Source organism: Molossus molossus, unplaced genomic scaffold (genome assembly GCF_014108415.1).
Source record: "Molossus molossus isolate mMolMol1 unplaced genomic scaffold, mMolMol1.p scaffold_m16_p_13, whole genome shotgun sequence".
Lineage (NCBI taxonomy): Eukaryota > Metazoa > Chordata > Mammalia > Chiroptera > Molossidae > Molossus > Molossus molossus.
Genome location: NW_023425348.1, coordinates 82,124,226 through 82,139,288, shown reverse-complemented (window position 1 = coordinate 82,139,288; position 15,063 = coordinate 82,124,226). Strand labels below are relative to the sequence as shown.

Sequence of the window (15,063 nt, the reverse complement as noted above, 5' to 3'; positions counted from 1 at the left end):
AGCCTGACCCCCCGCCTCCCCCCAGACTCTCTGGGGAGCAGAGAGGCTGTGCATACCTGGTTGCCCCCACTTTTGGGGTTCACAAACACCAGCAGGGGCTTCATGAGGGGGGACGGGGTGGGCCTGATGATGAAGGGTCTCCAGCGTCCCTCCTTGGAGACACAGAGAGCCTGTAAGGCTCCCTCCTGTCCTGGAGAACCCTACCCCCATGCTTAGTGGTGCCCCTGGTGCCCCATGTACCACCTGTGGGCACACCTTATGATGGGCTGGGCCGTAGAGAGGCAATTCGGATCTATCTGCCACCCTCTGCAGGGCCCCAAAGCCCAAACTGATTTGCCAAAGACTGAGCCGATGGATCAGCCCAGGGGCTCTTCCAAGAAACTGGCTCCTCTCTTCTGCCCCCTCTCACTGCCCGCCTGGCCCCAGCTCTAACCTCGGGACCTTTCTTGCTGGACTTCCTCTTGAAGGATGCTCTCTTTTTCTTCTTGCTTGCCTTGAGGGTGTTCTGCAAGGAAAGCGGGGGCATTGGTGACAAGGTGGGTGAGCTGGGGTGGCTGGCAAGTGTTTGGGGGGTGAAAAGGAAGGGTACAGGCAGGATTTACCTGGGGCCTGCGGGCACGGAGGATCCAGGTGGGCGGGATGACCACAGCTGCGTGGACACCCAGGGAGCATGGCTCCTCAATCTGCTGCAGCATGAAGCAGGATACCTTGCTGTGGTACTAGAGTGGGGGATGTAGCTGAGCTGCGCTGAGCTGAGCCCCGGGACCCCAACCCAGCGCAGCACGGGGACAGCCTGTGGGGGCGGGATGAGTGCCACTCACTGCTTGCTTGCACCAGGAACAACTGATGGCCACAATCTCCTTGCTGTGGAAGGTGAACTTCTGCTGGAAGCCCTAGGGTGGATAGGGTGGTTGGGGCACCACGGGCTGGGCCCTGAGCAACAGACCTAGCCCCTCTTCTGTTGTCTACCTCTCTCCACCCAGGGAAATTAAGCACATTTTTAAAAATAAAAAAACTACAAAATAAGCCCTTAGAGCAAGGAGTCGGCCAGGGGCCGTGCCTCGGAGGTTAACTGCAAAGCACTGAGTGTGCACTCCAGATCGGCTGGGAAGGCCCAAAGGCCCAAAGGATCTGCCTAACTCAGATCCCCCCTTCCTGACCCCAGACCTGGCCAGGCTCCCTGGTCACTCCCCTGTGCATTCCAGTTCCTGAGGGCACTACATGCCAGAACTGCTGGGCACTGAGTCAGCAGAGACAAGAGGGGCAAGGATCCTAGACTGTTCAGGACCTACACTTACTGAGGCTGACAGACAAAAAACGAGTATGTGAACAAAACCACTGTGGACAGTGCTTGGGAGGACCGCCTGCAGTCTGTCTTCGAGTCAGACCCTCCTCTAGGAGGGCAGGAACCTGCTGCCCAGCTCAGTGCTCCACACCCAAAAGGTGCTCAACAAACCTCTGGTCAGTTAACGGCTGAGTCTACAGGACTCTCAGAGGGCTCACTCGTGACCTCAAAGCAGTCCCGACCCACTGCACTAGAAGAAACCCTTCCTCCCTGCTCTCCTGCTCAGCCCAGAGACTAGGGTATTCTGGGACTGGCTGTGCACCTTGACCCGGCTGAGAGTGAGCTCTGGGACTGTACTCTAGGGACAACGAGGGACAGGACAGAGCATGGGACTCAGAGGCCACAGGGCCAGATCCAGTGGGTAGCTAGCCGGCTGCTTCCTTAGGCAGGGCCTCTCACCTTCCCACAGTGTCGACACTTGCCATCCTGGCGTCGCCTGTGTACCCAGTGGTGCCGCACAAAGGTTGGCTGGTGGAGGAGGAGAAATATCATTAGAATGAGTGAGGGGTAGAGGAAATAAACCCCGAGCATGGCCTGCACACCTCAATATATCAATGATGAGGAATGGGGGCTGCAGTAAGCTTTTATCAGTTCTATATGTGAGATGAAGGGGCTGGAAAATTCTCTCTGTGGTCCAGAGCAGGGTTAAGGCTCAGGCGAGGGGCAGAGGCAAATGGAGGCAGGTGGTGCCCACCCCCTCTGCAGGCAGGGCCAGCCAGACCCTCCCCTTTGAGACCTCAGAGCCTCATCCCTTGTACCTCCCTGGGTCCCAGGGCAGGCTAGAAAGAGCTGAGCCCTCTGGTGGCACTCGGGGACACTGCAGAGAGGTCCGCTCAGAAAACTTGAGGTCTCCTTGCCCCTAAACTATCTTGGGCACTTACCTCACGGACATTCCTGGAGCCTGATTCACGGAAGGACGGCTTACAGCGGAAATTTATCTGTGAAAGATTACAGTGACTCCAAAACATCAGTACCTCCCTTCAGGGTCAGGCATATGGCCAACCCATGCAGGAGAGGGTCTCTCAGAGTTATCCTCACAAGGTAGGGACAGCTCCAAATGATCTCAGGAGCCTTCAGAACGTGAGACACCACCTCTCAGGAGTCCTCCTGCATCCTGCCTCCTCTCCACTAGCCAGAAGGAATCTTTGCTTTCTCTGCCCAATATCTTGGGATGGAGGAGAGACTGGGAGTTTTTTTGCCCATCTCTCCCACTAGAACACCCACTAGCACCAAGGTTTTTCTCCTGCATTTTCCCTCAACTTCCAGCGCTCCCAACCTAGGCACCTGCAGGCATCCCAGTCCTTGCCTGCAGACTTATGCTGATTAGTCCCTGGAGACCTTTAGCTAATCTGTGGAACCCTGGTTTGCCTTTCACTTTAGGGGGTGGGGACAGGTCTATAATGTCTGGGGCTGCATTTGTTCCTCTTTTCCTAACTGTCCCTGCTTCAGCCTTAGCAAAGTGTAGGGAAGCTTTATTCTACAATCAGGGGCTGAGGGATGCAGCCCACCTTGTTCGTGCCATTCCCGTATGCTGGTCTGGGGTTCTGCTACCTGGGATGCCCTGATCGGCCATGGCAGCCCTCCCACCCTCTGCCTGGTGTTCCTGCTACCTCCCTACAGAAACAAGAGGCCCAGCCATGCCCCTAGCTGTAGACACACTGTGGACAACGGACTTTGGGAAAAGGTCTCTACAGTAGTAGTGTGTAGGGGACAGAGCCAGCCACAGCTGAGTTATGAAGCTTCAGCAAGGCGATGGCCACTTCTAAGTGTTGGGTTGGATATTGATAAAATGGTGTCATGGCCATGGTTTATTAATTCATCCTGTTGAGTGACAGTCAATGTGCCCTCCTCTGGGCAGTGGGGATATAGCAGCTAATAAAGGGGGATCCAGGGTTCAAATGTGGGCATGTCAGCTTGAGGGTCCTTGGCTCTTCACCACTTGGCACACTGGGGCACCCCTGGCAGAAGATGCTTGTGTAAGTATGTGTGTACAGACACGTGTGCTCTGAGAGGCTTCAGCACCCGAAGAGGAGGGGGAGGAAAGACTGAGCAAGCACACGCACCTTTTCCAGCTGTTCAATGCAGGGGGTGTGCACCACAATCTTGCAGGCTGCGCACTTTCTCCGGGGCACTGATTTCTGCTGTATGAAAGAGAGCGCCCCTGAGGCACCAGGTAATTCCACCCAGGACGCTGCTTCAAGAGCAGGTGGAGAAATCCTCACATCTGCTCCAGCACATCTGCCCTCTGTGCACCAGGAACCCCCACTACTGACTCCTGGCATCAGAACCCAGCTCCTGTTCCTCTCACCATCCTCAGGTAGCCCACATCAGGGGTGCTCAGGTGAGAGCCTTGCTCCCACCTTCCCCTGGAAGGGCTGCAGCTATGGAGCCAGCAGGGGGTGGCCTACAGGAGGCTAGATCTGGCTCCACCACCAGGGGGCAGTGTGCTGCACACAGTCACTCACCAGCATCTTAGCTACACAGTACTGTTCTCCCACGTAGCAGAAGTCCCCAGACACGTTGGTCTCGAACCAGATGTGCTCCCCATATGTTGCCGACTCCTAGACCATGGGATGAGCATACTCAGTGCATGCTGCCACCCAGCTCACCAGTCAGCCCCTGCCCTGGCCCCAAGACAAACCAGCTCCAGCCACCTCAATCCACTTTGGTCCATCCTGTTTTCTTCACTGTCTCTACACTTGAAGACTTGGCTCAAACATGGCCACCCCAGGAGGCTTGCCCCGACCCTAGAGGCCCATGGGCTCCTCTCACAACTGCCCATAGCACCTCCACTCCCAACTGCTCTTGTGGCCCATATGCCCCTCCCAGCACACAGCCACTCACACTCCAGTCCACAATGCTCCGAATCTGCCGCTCTGGATCGCCGCTGCACGGGGCCCCGAGAGCAGGAGGAGGGGGTGCCAGGTGCTGGAGGCCCGACTTGGTGATGGCTTTCCTATAGAAAAGGAGACAGCTGAGGCCAGCTGAGCACTTGGTGACTCAGCTTCCTTCCCTCCTCCACCTGGGACCTCTGCCCTCACTGTGACCTCAACCCAAGGCCAAGACAGGGACAGCGCTAGGGAGGGTAGAGGACTCCCACCCAGCAGCCCAGGACTGAGAGGATTCCTGCAGGAGACTCAGCCTTCCTCACAGCCTTTCTGGGGTGTGGTGTTCCAAAGTGGGGTGCCCTCAGACCAGGCAGAGCCTTGAGGCCCTTGCTCCATGCCAGCCCCCTTGGAGGCCGTACCACTTGCCCTGCCAGCTGCAGCTATACCTACGCAAGCAGGGCGCTCCAGGCCTGGGGTCCAGCTGACTTGCGCCGTAGGGCTACCTGGCGCCTGCGGGAGAGTGGGCGCACACGGGTGGGCATCATGGGGCTAGCTGTGGTGCCTGGGGCTTTTCGGCCCCCAGGGCCAGGGTGCTGGCCTGAGGGTCGCTGCTGGCTGAGGCGCCGATAATAACCATGAAGGCCCCAGAGGGTGGGGTCATACACCATTTCAGCAGGGAGCCGGTGGGAGGAGGTTCGGTGCCCACGCAGGCAACGGGGCACAGGCAGTAGGGTCCGGGCAACCCGATGTGGGGATGGCCCAGGTCTCTTGGTATCTTGCTGGGTGGTACTCAATGCTGCAACTGTCACATCCTCCTCCTGGACCCCCTCTTCCTCCTCACTCATGCCCACAAGTCCAGCCAACAGGAGGGGTGCACCCAGAAGCTGAGCCCCAACGGTGGCAGGTTGTGGGGTGGGCACCTTATACACAATGAAGCGGGGGTTGTGGGTGGGGGGTGTGGTGCTGGAGCGGCGGCGGCTGGCTCCCTGGGCCCGCATCCTACAGCCCGGGAGGCAGCCCTGAAGCTGTGCGCTGGAGCGGCGGCGCTGTGCTAGCAAGGAGGAGGCCTGCCCAGCAGGGGAACGGCGCCGAGCCTTGCTGGTAGGCAGCCCCATGCCACTGGGCCGCAGCTGCCCCTCTCCAGGGCCTGGTGCCTTCCACTGGAAGTGTCTCCTAAAAAAAGTCTCCATGCAGAGGCAGGTGGGTGCCTGTTGGGCACAGAGACCAGGAGCATCAGGACCTGGGCTGGGCCATGGCCCATCCTGGGCCCAGGAACCCAGTCACGACCTCTGCCCTTTGAGCAGAGAGGACACACTTGAGGGGAGGAGGGGCGACTATGGCATCTGACTCAGTAAACAGGCTGTTTGAGGGTACCAGAGAATCCTCAGGGGAGCCCACATTTCCCAGTACTGGGAGCACTGATGTTCTCCCCAGTTATACCCCCAGGCTGCCCAGGAGTAATGGGTAAGAGGGCGCTTCCAGTTACCTAGCTCAGCCTCCCCAGTCCAGGTACCATAATCCACAAAGTCCTGGCCTAAAGGATTTTAATTCTTTTGCCTGAAGCTGATGGAAAAGAAAAAGAAAAAGGAAACGGAAGTCTGGAGTCCTGGGTTCCAGCTCAGAGTTGGCCTAGACAGGCAGAGGGGCAGAGGGCAAGGCTCTCCCTCTTGTCAGATCTGCCTTTTGCCACCAGCAAGAGGTGGGTTCGGGTTAGGTATCTCCTCCTGGGACAGGCACAGACCAAACCATGATAATAAAACAAGGCTCTCTAAAAAGAAACTCAGTCCTGATAAGACTCCCTGACTCTCTCAGCCCGTTTTGGGGTGAGGCTGAGTGGCACCTAGAAACAGAGAGGGTCTGACATCTGCCTCAGGGATCAGAGGACCCTGGGGAAACAAGGCCCTCAGAGAACTGGAGAGGCAGATGCAGGGTGAGAAACCACCCCAGTCTTCGCTGGGGGGCTTTGTAGTGGGAAGCAGAGAAAAGCCTCAGTATTCTGGGTTTGTGCACTGTCTGTGTCTCTGAGAGGCTGACAGTAAAGTTTTCTGGAACTAGGCTGCTCCAACTCACTCTGAGGCCCAGTACGAACACCCCACGTATGAAAGTCTGGAGTGCTATCTGAAGACCCTTCCAGCTCTGCCACTGAGGGTGCCTGTGAATTGCACCTTGTCCTAGAGGTCAGTGCTAGAAGCCCCAACTCACAGTTCCAAACACTGAGCTGCCCCAAGCCACCATCATGGAAGAAGGACCCTTGGCGACCATCTGTGCGCAAACCACCCTGTCTTGAACTGTCCTGAACATGTGCTCTGTCTGCTTCCTTTGCCAGCTTACCTGCTTCTGCCACCCTTCTTCACAGGTCTCTAGGATCACCTGTGCCTGGTCTCTCCCTAACAGTGGGGGAATGGCAGGAAGCCCTGCATTGCCTCAGGGGGGCAACACCTCCAGAGTGCCCAGGGATGCCCTTGTCCCTCCATCAGGTGCTCTTCTGGGCCCTGAGAGCCACAGAGAGATATGAGTCACAGTCATGAGACATCTGCCTGGGGCTCACAGGAGAAATACTTCTGTCTGCTGAAGGCGTGACAGAAGTTAGGCGTAGTGGGTGGGAGCCCTGGACAAACGGTGGGAAAATGATGGGCTTGAGGAGTCAGGCCTGGCTTCACTCTAGCACCTATTCCTCCCACCCACTTGCCCACCCACTCACTCTGATTTGCTACTGCATTGTGGGTCCGACCAGGCAGTGTCAGGCTGGACCCCTGGCTGGGTGCAGGGGTTCTGAGGGTGGAGGCAGGCTGGGGCCGAAGTGCCTAAGGCTCCTGTGGTGAGTGGGTAGTGCAGGCAGCCATGCCTTGGGAAGCAGAGTTCGAGTCTGCCTGAGTTTAGCTCTCTGCCTGTTACAGTACCAGCCCCTGTAGGTGACAGGAAAAACGGCAGGAGGTGAGCACTGTGGGCAGAGAGCTCTTGGCTGCCTCCTAAAATCAGTATCATCCCGGCTAATGTTTACTGAGTGCTCACATGTGTCAGGCACTGTGCTGAGCCCTTTATAAACATATATATCATTTTACAAACCATAGCAACCCTAAAGAATAGGTACTGTTTCATGCCATATTTCTGATGGGAAACTGAGGCTCAAAGAGGTAACTTTCCCAAAGTCCAAAGCTAGTCAGTGTACAGCCAAGGCTGGAACCCAAGGCTACTTGAAGCCTGCACCCCCGAGATGCAGTTGGGAGTGGGGTCTTTCCTCTTGGGCCACAGGGCTGGGACTAAGGTGGAATATGGTAGGGAAGGGAACCATAAGAACCATAAGGGCCCCATTTACTGAACACCTACTATGTGACAGGCCCTGGGTCAAGCACTTGAATTTACCACCTCATCTGATCCCCGCCTCAAGCCTGTGAAGCAGGCAGGATCAATGGCTCCATTATACAGATGACAAAACTGCCCTGGCTGGTTTGACTCAGCAGGTAGAGCATCAGCCCACGGACCAAAGAGCTGTGGGTTCTATTCCAGTCGAGGGCACATACCTTGGTTTGGTTCGTCCCCAGCCCTGGTCAGGGTCATGTAGGAGGCAACTAGTCGATGTTTCTCTCTCCCCATCCCACTCTATCTGAAAATATTTGGGGGGAAAAAAAAAACACCCTTGGGTGAGGATTAAAAAAAAAAAAGGAGCCCGGCTGGTATGGCTCAGTGGTTGAGCATCGACCCATGTACCCAGAGGTCGCGGGTTCTATTCCCAGTCAGAGCACATGCCCAGGTTGTGGGCCAAATCCCCAGTGGGGGGCATGCAGGAGGCGGCCACTCAAAGTTCTCTCTCATTGATGTTTCTATCTCTCTCTTTCTCTCTCTCTAAAAGCAATAAAGAAAAACAACAACAACAACAAAAAACAGAGATGACAAAACTGAGGCTTGAAAAGGTACAGTAATATGCCCAAGGTCACACAGCTGGTCAGTGGAAGAACTTGAACCCAAACCACAGTCTACTGACTCAGGGTCTGCTCTGCACCCAAGAAGAGAAGCCTGAAGGCACAGCTACCCATTGCTGCCAGGGCACTGGCTTGCCAACACTCCCCCCAGGGTGTCAGCTTTCCCCACCCGTTTGGTCAGGCTGCCCTGTGACAGCTGCCTAGCCTGGAGATTAGTCACCCGGACACACCGCCTGATGCTAGTGTCACCCAGAAAACAAAAGGCCAGTCAGTGGGGGTGGGGGGAGGGAGGTGCAGGCGCTCTGTGGGCAGTGGTGAGGTCTGAGGAGCAGGCCCCGTCTGCTGCCCTAGACCCACCCTGACAAGAGAGGCCAGGAGGAAGAGGTTGCCTACCCACCCACCTCAAGATACGGGGGCAGCTTACAAGCTCCTATAGCACTTTGGCCCATACACTGCTGGGCAGCCCAAGTCCACATCTGTCCAGGAGTCTCCTCGGCTATCTGACGGTGTAGTCACTCTGAGTGGGGAGTAAGGCAGGCCAGGCTAGTATTGTGTGACCATGTGTAAAGCTGTCCCTTCACAGGCCTCAGTTTCTTTATTTGTCCAAGGAGGCTGTTAAGACGGGCTGATTTGACATTTTATGATAAGCTCTCCTGCCAGGCACCCAAGCCTCTATGCTCCTGATTATCGCCACCCCCTCTTTATCCCCTCCCCCGCCCAAATGCCATGCTTCCTGTTCCTCTGGTCTCCATAGAAACCTCTGTCCTCTGGTCAGCAACTGCCTGACTCTTGACTTCCTAACTCTGCTGAGGATTCTTCTGGGTCTGGTGAGAGCCCAGGCTGGCCTCAGGCCTGTCCCAGCATTTTCCCACAGCACAGCTCTGAGCCACAGCTTCTCACCTCATGCTGTCACCTTTAACACACTGGAGAAGCCCCCACAGGATTATGACACCCAAAGTAGAGCAACTGGCTGCTCCTCAGCCTCCCAGTGGAAGGCTTGGGGGAAGCCTGTCCCACCTAGAGGGGACAAGATGGGGAAAGACTCATGGGCCCCATCAACCTCCAGCTGGATGGATGCTACAGGTCAGACATGCATGGTGGTGTCTGGCCATGCACCCTGGATGAACAGGCATCTGGCTTCAAGCAGCTGAGTTATGGCGGCTGCCAGTAGGGAGTAAGCAGCATGAGTGCCCCAGCTACAAAGAACAGGACTCTGGGCCTCCCAGCCCACACTATCTCACACTCTATGTTAGTTTCAAGTGGAAAAGCTCCAAGGCTTTGAAATCTCTATCTGTCTTTGCTTTCCTGGACCGATCAACTAACCTCCTGAGTCTCAGGGTTCTCACCTGCAAAACGGGACGATACCACAGAGTTCAGAAGGTTGGCATAAGGGATATTCTGATGAGATGTTGGTATAAGGTACCTGATGATACAATACCTAGCAGACAGCAGGAACATGGCAGATCCTACACCCACAGCAAACACCAGACGTGGATCATGCCACCTCCTGGAGTTTGTCTCTGCCCATGGCTCGGATGGGAACCCAGAAAAGGAAGCAGGAGTACCCAGTGTGGCCACCACCTACCATATGAGGAACAGAGGCTGGCAGCTAGTCACCTGGGTGTCTGCTCACGCTATGAGGAATGTCCTCTGCACCTGGTACCAGGCCTGGCCCCCAGGGACTTCTCTGCTTCCAGAGGTGCTCATACAAAACCCTCTGTGGGATTCAGTCAGAGTGCCCACACCATGCTGTGGACAGGACTCCACTCCCAGCAGCCCCCTCTGGCTGCTTTGTTCCCAGGTGGGGACAGCTGGAAGGGAGACATGTCTGGGGGCTGGTGAGGCAGGGTCCCAACTTCCCCACCTCTACTCACTAAGGGGATCCTACCAAAAACAAAACAAGACAAAACAAAATAAAAATGAAACAGTGAGAGCAGGTGGGCCTGTATGGTAAAGGCGGCAACCAGGCCAGTAATGTTTACCTTCACTGGGTCTGTCCTGGCTGGGGGCAGACAACCCACCTCCCCGTTCCCTTTCCTTTTCCATCAGCTTCAGGAGCTTTTCTAGGGATAGTGGTCAGCCTGGGCCCACCCCAATCCACCCCTCCCTAGACCCACCCAGACAGATACAAGAGAGAGGAAGCAAGGAAAGGTTGGGGAAGCCCCCTTTGACCTGATCTGAAGGCAGGGCAGCAGGCAGGAAGTGGGCGAGTGGGTGGGAGCTAGGGTCCCCCTGGGCAGGCGAGCCCTGGCTCTGGCTCTGGCTCCAGCTCCAGGCTGCCGGCCTCTGGCTGAGCAAGTCCTAGTTTGGAGAGCAAGTGGCTGTGGCTGCTCTTCTGTACCTCCCCCCCCCCCCCCCCCGCCCCAGACAGCCGTTATGAAAATAACCCAATTGGTAACCGACTGCACTTCCTCTCCCAGCGGCAGCTCCAGGCCCTGCAGCAAGCAGGCAGTGGGTGGACTGGGGGTGGGGTGCTCATATACACACAGGCACATAGTCTTCATGTAGAGTGACAGCCTCCCCTTCACCTGGCACTAGTTATAGCACAGCCCCTACCTAGGCTGAGGGGTAGGGAGAGGTCTGGGGTCTGGGGAGGGAGAAGTAGGGGCCAGGCAGGCTCCCCTTCTGGCCACCTAACACCTTTTGCACCTCTGGACAGGTTTTCAGGGGTCTGGGGAAAGTGTCTGAGATAGTTAAGCACTGGCTCCAAACAAAAAACCCACAAAAATAAATATCTGTCAAGAGTTTTACAATTTACAAAGCACTTTTTTACAAGCACTGAGACAGGAGGCTTATAATTCCCCTGCAAGGGCGGCAGTCCAGTCCCCGCTAAACTGACAGGCACCAGAGGCTCCCCCGTGGAGGACAGTGACTGCCCACAGCTCAGAAGTGGCTGAGCTGGGTCTCCAAGCCCTGAGGAGGGGGCCTGTCAGAGCCACTCTGGCTTGTGTCCAGGAGAGGCCAGTCCATGTCACAGCCATCCTGCCCAGAACCATCACTGTCTTAACACTCCTCGCTGGCAGCTCTCAAACTTCCTGGTCCCAGGACCCCCTTACAACTCTTAAAAATTATTAAGGATCACAAAAAGGTTTTATTTATGCAGGTTATAGCTATTGATATTTATCATATTAGAAATTAAAACTGAGAAATGTTTAAAATATTAATTTGTTTAAAAACAGTAAGTCCATTATATATTAATATAAATAACATACTTTTGTGATAAATGAACTATATTTTCTAAAACAAAAACATTAGTGAGAAGGGTGACATGTTTTTTTAAAAATGTTTTTATTGATTTTTTTTTTTTAGATAGAGAGGAAGGGAAAGAGAGAGACAGAAATACTGATGAGAGAGAAACATCAATTGGCTGCCTCCTGCAACCCAGGCATGTGCCCTGACTGGGAATCGAAATGGTGACCTCTTGGTGCATGGGATGATGCTCAATCCACTGAGCAACATCGGCTGGGCAGGGTGGCATGTTTTAATTTTCGTGGATCTCTTTACTGTCTGCCTCAGAAGACAGCTGGATTCTTGTATCTGCCTGTCGTTAATCTGTTATGCTATGTTGTTTTGGATAAAGTATATGAGGAAAATTCTGCCTCACAGTGACATGTAGTTAGAAAAGGAAGGAGTATTTTAATAGCCTTTTCAAGCAATTACGGATATTCTTCTTTGCTACTACTACATCAAAATATGACAAGTGGTAGTTTCTTAAAGGTTAGTGGCTATGTGGTATCTGAAACCATACCAATGAACTTTTCACTGGTCTATCTTGCATTCTGAATTTTGTAACATCAAACATCAGTCACTGGAAAATATTGCTTTACTGAGTTATGAAGATCTTCCAAATGTTGACACATTTCATTATACAACATAAAAAAAAATCACACCTGCTAAAATCACTACTGATCTCATTAGAAGACTCTAAGTCCTGGGAAGCTAGCTGTCAGTCTCTAGATACAAGGTTTCCAAAATCTAATTTTCACTCAAAAGCTCACATTTTATCATTAGCAACAAATACTGATACTGTTTTTGAAGTGACAAGCTCACTTCATTCATTTTGAGAAAATGTCTGCCAAATACCCAGCTCGGAAGAGTTCTGTCTGCCAGGTGTTCTTTCCAGTTAAAATGGTGTTCTTGAAGAAAAGTGACTAGTACAGCTTGCAAACGTGCTTCTCAAAACCACCATTAGCGTTCCAAATGCCTTATGTATATTTCACATTTCTTCACACAGAGTATTTAAAGAGTCGTGTATTTTGTTGTTGCTGTGAGTGTGTTGTGAAGTACACAATGGCTTCTAGTTTATGTTGGGGCCACTACCTTGATCTGTGCCAAGGTTCCAGTTTTACCCACCACTGCTCCTGCATCATCAGTACAAATATTAACACGGTAAAAAGGGCAGAAACCATGGCAGCTGTAAATTTATTACTATGAAAATGGTTTCAACCTCACCAAGCCCCTAAAGGGGTCTAGACCCTTACCCTTGATCATACTTTGGGAACCACCGATCCAGCAGAAATTCCAAATCCTCCAGTCTGGCAAATGTGGCTTCTTATAGGGTGGCACTAACTCAGCCTCCTATGCCTTGACAGAAACCCTTGGTTCTAACCAAGCCAACCTATTCTCTGCTGACCCCACCCCCACTCTGGCTGTGCCTGAGCTCACTGCTGTGTCCTTGCACATGGCCTACATTCTGCCTGGAATTCTGACTGGTCTCCTTCCCCACCTAATATCAAAACCCCACCTGCTCACAGCTGCCCCAGCCAAGAATACATCCCTCCCACTGATAACTTCACACTACCCATTTGGCTCTTCTACCACTGGACTCCTGGAAGTCCGGATTCTTTCAAATCCATATGCCCTTTCCTCCTACCCACCAGACCACAAGCTCCTAGGGAGCCAGGGGAAGGTCTACTGCACCTGGGCATGCCAAGCACAGTGCGCAGCAGCGAGTCCAGTACTGATCAGCTCAGGAGGAAGGAAAAGGGAATTTCATGGAGGAGGGGCCAGAGCCATAAGGGAAGAGAAGAGCTTCCTCCACCTTAGGTGCCACACCCAAGGGCTGACCACAAAATCCAGACTGGCCCCACCACTTCTTTTTTTTTTAATCCTCACTCGAGGACATTTTTGCATTTATCTTCAGATAGAGTAGGAGAGAGAGTGGGGAAAAGAGAGAGAGAAAAGCATCGATGTGAGAGAGACATATTGACTGGTTGCCACCCACATGACCCCAACCGCGGCCGGGGACAAACTGCAACGGAGGTACGTGCCCTTAGCGAGAACCGAACCCGGGACGCCCTGGTCCACGGGCTGACGCTTTAACCGCTTAGCCAAACTGGCCAGGGCCCGACCACTTCTCTTTGTTGGGCACAAGGGGATAGCAACAGCCTTTGTTTTAACAGCTACCTTCCTCTCTTCTCCAAAGGACCCAAAGAGTGACAGGTGAGGCCCCTTTCTGGGCTGAATGCCATCGCCACTCTATGTTCTCCATGGCTTTCCTTATACAATCTGGACAGCAGGATTTTGTGACATAAAGTTACAGGGTAAGGGTGGTGGGCAAAGGAGGGGCTGCCTCAGATTGTTGGGGGCTGGGCCAGGACCCTAGCTCGGAGCTTCTTGCTGAAACATCCCCAGTCTCTCCTGAGTCCCTGTCTCAGGGTTTGGCTCCTGGTAGGTCCTGGAGAAATGTTTGCGAAGTAACTGACTCATCCCTTTAGCAGCGGTTCTCAACCTGTGGGTCGTGACCCCTTTGGCGGTCAAACAACCCTTTCACAGGGGTCGCCTAAGACCATCAGAAACCACATTATTTCCAATGGTCTTAGGAAGCGAGACACCGCTCCTCTATCCATCTTCAGGCGGGTCCACCCACATGCGGGTCTGCCCACATACAACATGAGGAACTGTATTAAAGGGTCTCCGCAGTAGGGCAGTTGAGAACCACTGTTTTAGAGCCTCTTCTCCAAGTTATTCTCCCACTGCCACCAGAATTCATTCTAAAGCATCCACTTACCCTTGACTGGATCTCTACTGTCAGCTGAGCAAAATGCAAAGCCCTGTGCCTAGCTCCTCTTCCATCTTCCTTTCAAACTTTTTACATTTTATTTAACAAATACATAACTCTTCTGTGTCAGACACTGCTCTAAGAGTTGTACAAATATTAACTCATTTAATTTCAGAAAAATAGTATTATCCCTGTTTTACAGACGAGAAAACTGAGGCATAAAGAAATAAAAAACTTGGCCCGGCCGGTGTGGCTCAGTGGTTGAGCGTCGACCCATGCACCAAGAGGTCGCCGATTCCATTCTGCCCACAACCTGGGCATGGTCAGGGCACATGCCCAGGTTGTGGGCCAAATCCCCATTGGGGGGCATGCAGGAGGTAGACAGTTCATCGATGTTTCTCTCTCTCTCCCTCTCCCTTCCTCTCTCTAAAATCAATAAAGAAATAAATTTAAAAAATTAATTAAAAAAGAAATAAAAAACTTGTCTGGCCGGTTTTTCTCAGTGGGTAGAGCGTTGGCCCATGCCCAAAGAGTCTTGGGTTCGATTCTGGTCAAGAGCACGTACCTCGATTGCAGTTCATTCCTGGCCCTGGTCAGGGTCATGTGGGAGACAATCAGTTATATGTCCCTCTCACATCGATGTTCCTCTCTCTCTCCCCCTCTCTCCCTCCTTCCTACTCTGTCTGAAAATAAATTAAAAAATACATATATATCCTCAGGTGAGGATTAAAAAAGAAATAAAAGACTTGCCTGTAGTCATGTAGCTAGTAAGTGGCAGAGCTGGGATTCCAACCCAGGAGTCTACTCAGGTCCATGTTCTCACCTCCTCTCAATGCTTCTGTCAAACAGAGCACTGTGGGTCTCTTCATACCTGTGCACTGGGCAACTGGTAGTCTCTTTGCCTGAACTATAGTACCCCTCTTCCACTTAGTGAACTCACCTCATCTATTTCCTCTCATCTTTTCAGAG

At 53.2% G+C, this 15,063-nt stretch overlaps 1 protein-coding gene across 9 annotated transcripts in view; it reads right to left on the bottom strand.

Annotated features, from left to right (window-relative positions):
* The window catches only part of DGKZ (diacylglycerol kinase zeta), a 35,360-nt gene that overhangs the window by 7,595 nt on the left and 12,702 nt on the right, over window positions 1–15,063 (bottom strand). For 4 of the 9 annotated variants that reach the window (XM_036257624.1, XM_036257630.1, XM_036257626.1 and 1 more), the window contains exons 2-10: window positions 4,190–4,301; window positions 3,811–3,906; window positions 3,409–3,486; window positions 2,227–2,283; window positions 1,745–1,813; window positions 822–893; window positions 603–719; window positions 434–505; window positions 57–152 (exon numbers count right to left, since the gene is read on the bottom strand). In XM_036257624.1, coding sequence (XP_036113517.1) covers window positions 57–152; window positions 434–505; window positions 603–719; window positions 822–893; window positions 1,745–1,813; window positions 2,227–2,283; window positions 3,409–3,486; window positions 3,811–3,906; window positions 4,190–4,301 — 769 coding nt within the window. Of the gene's footprint in view, window positions 1–56; window positions 153–433; window positions 506–602; window positions 720–821; window positions 894–1,744; window positions 1,814–2,226; window positions 2,284–3,408; window positions 3,487–3,810; window positions 3,907–4,189; window positions 4,302–4,619; window positions 5,371–15,063 lie in introns of those variants that run through there. The other 5 variants (XM_036257628.1, XM_036257627.1, XM_036257622.1 and 2 more) reach the window with 4 other exon arrangements.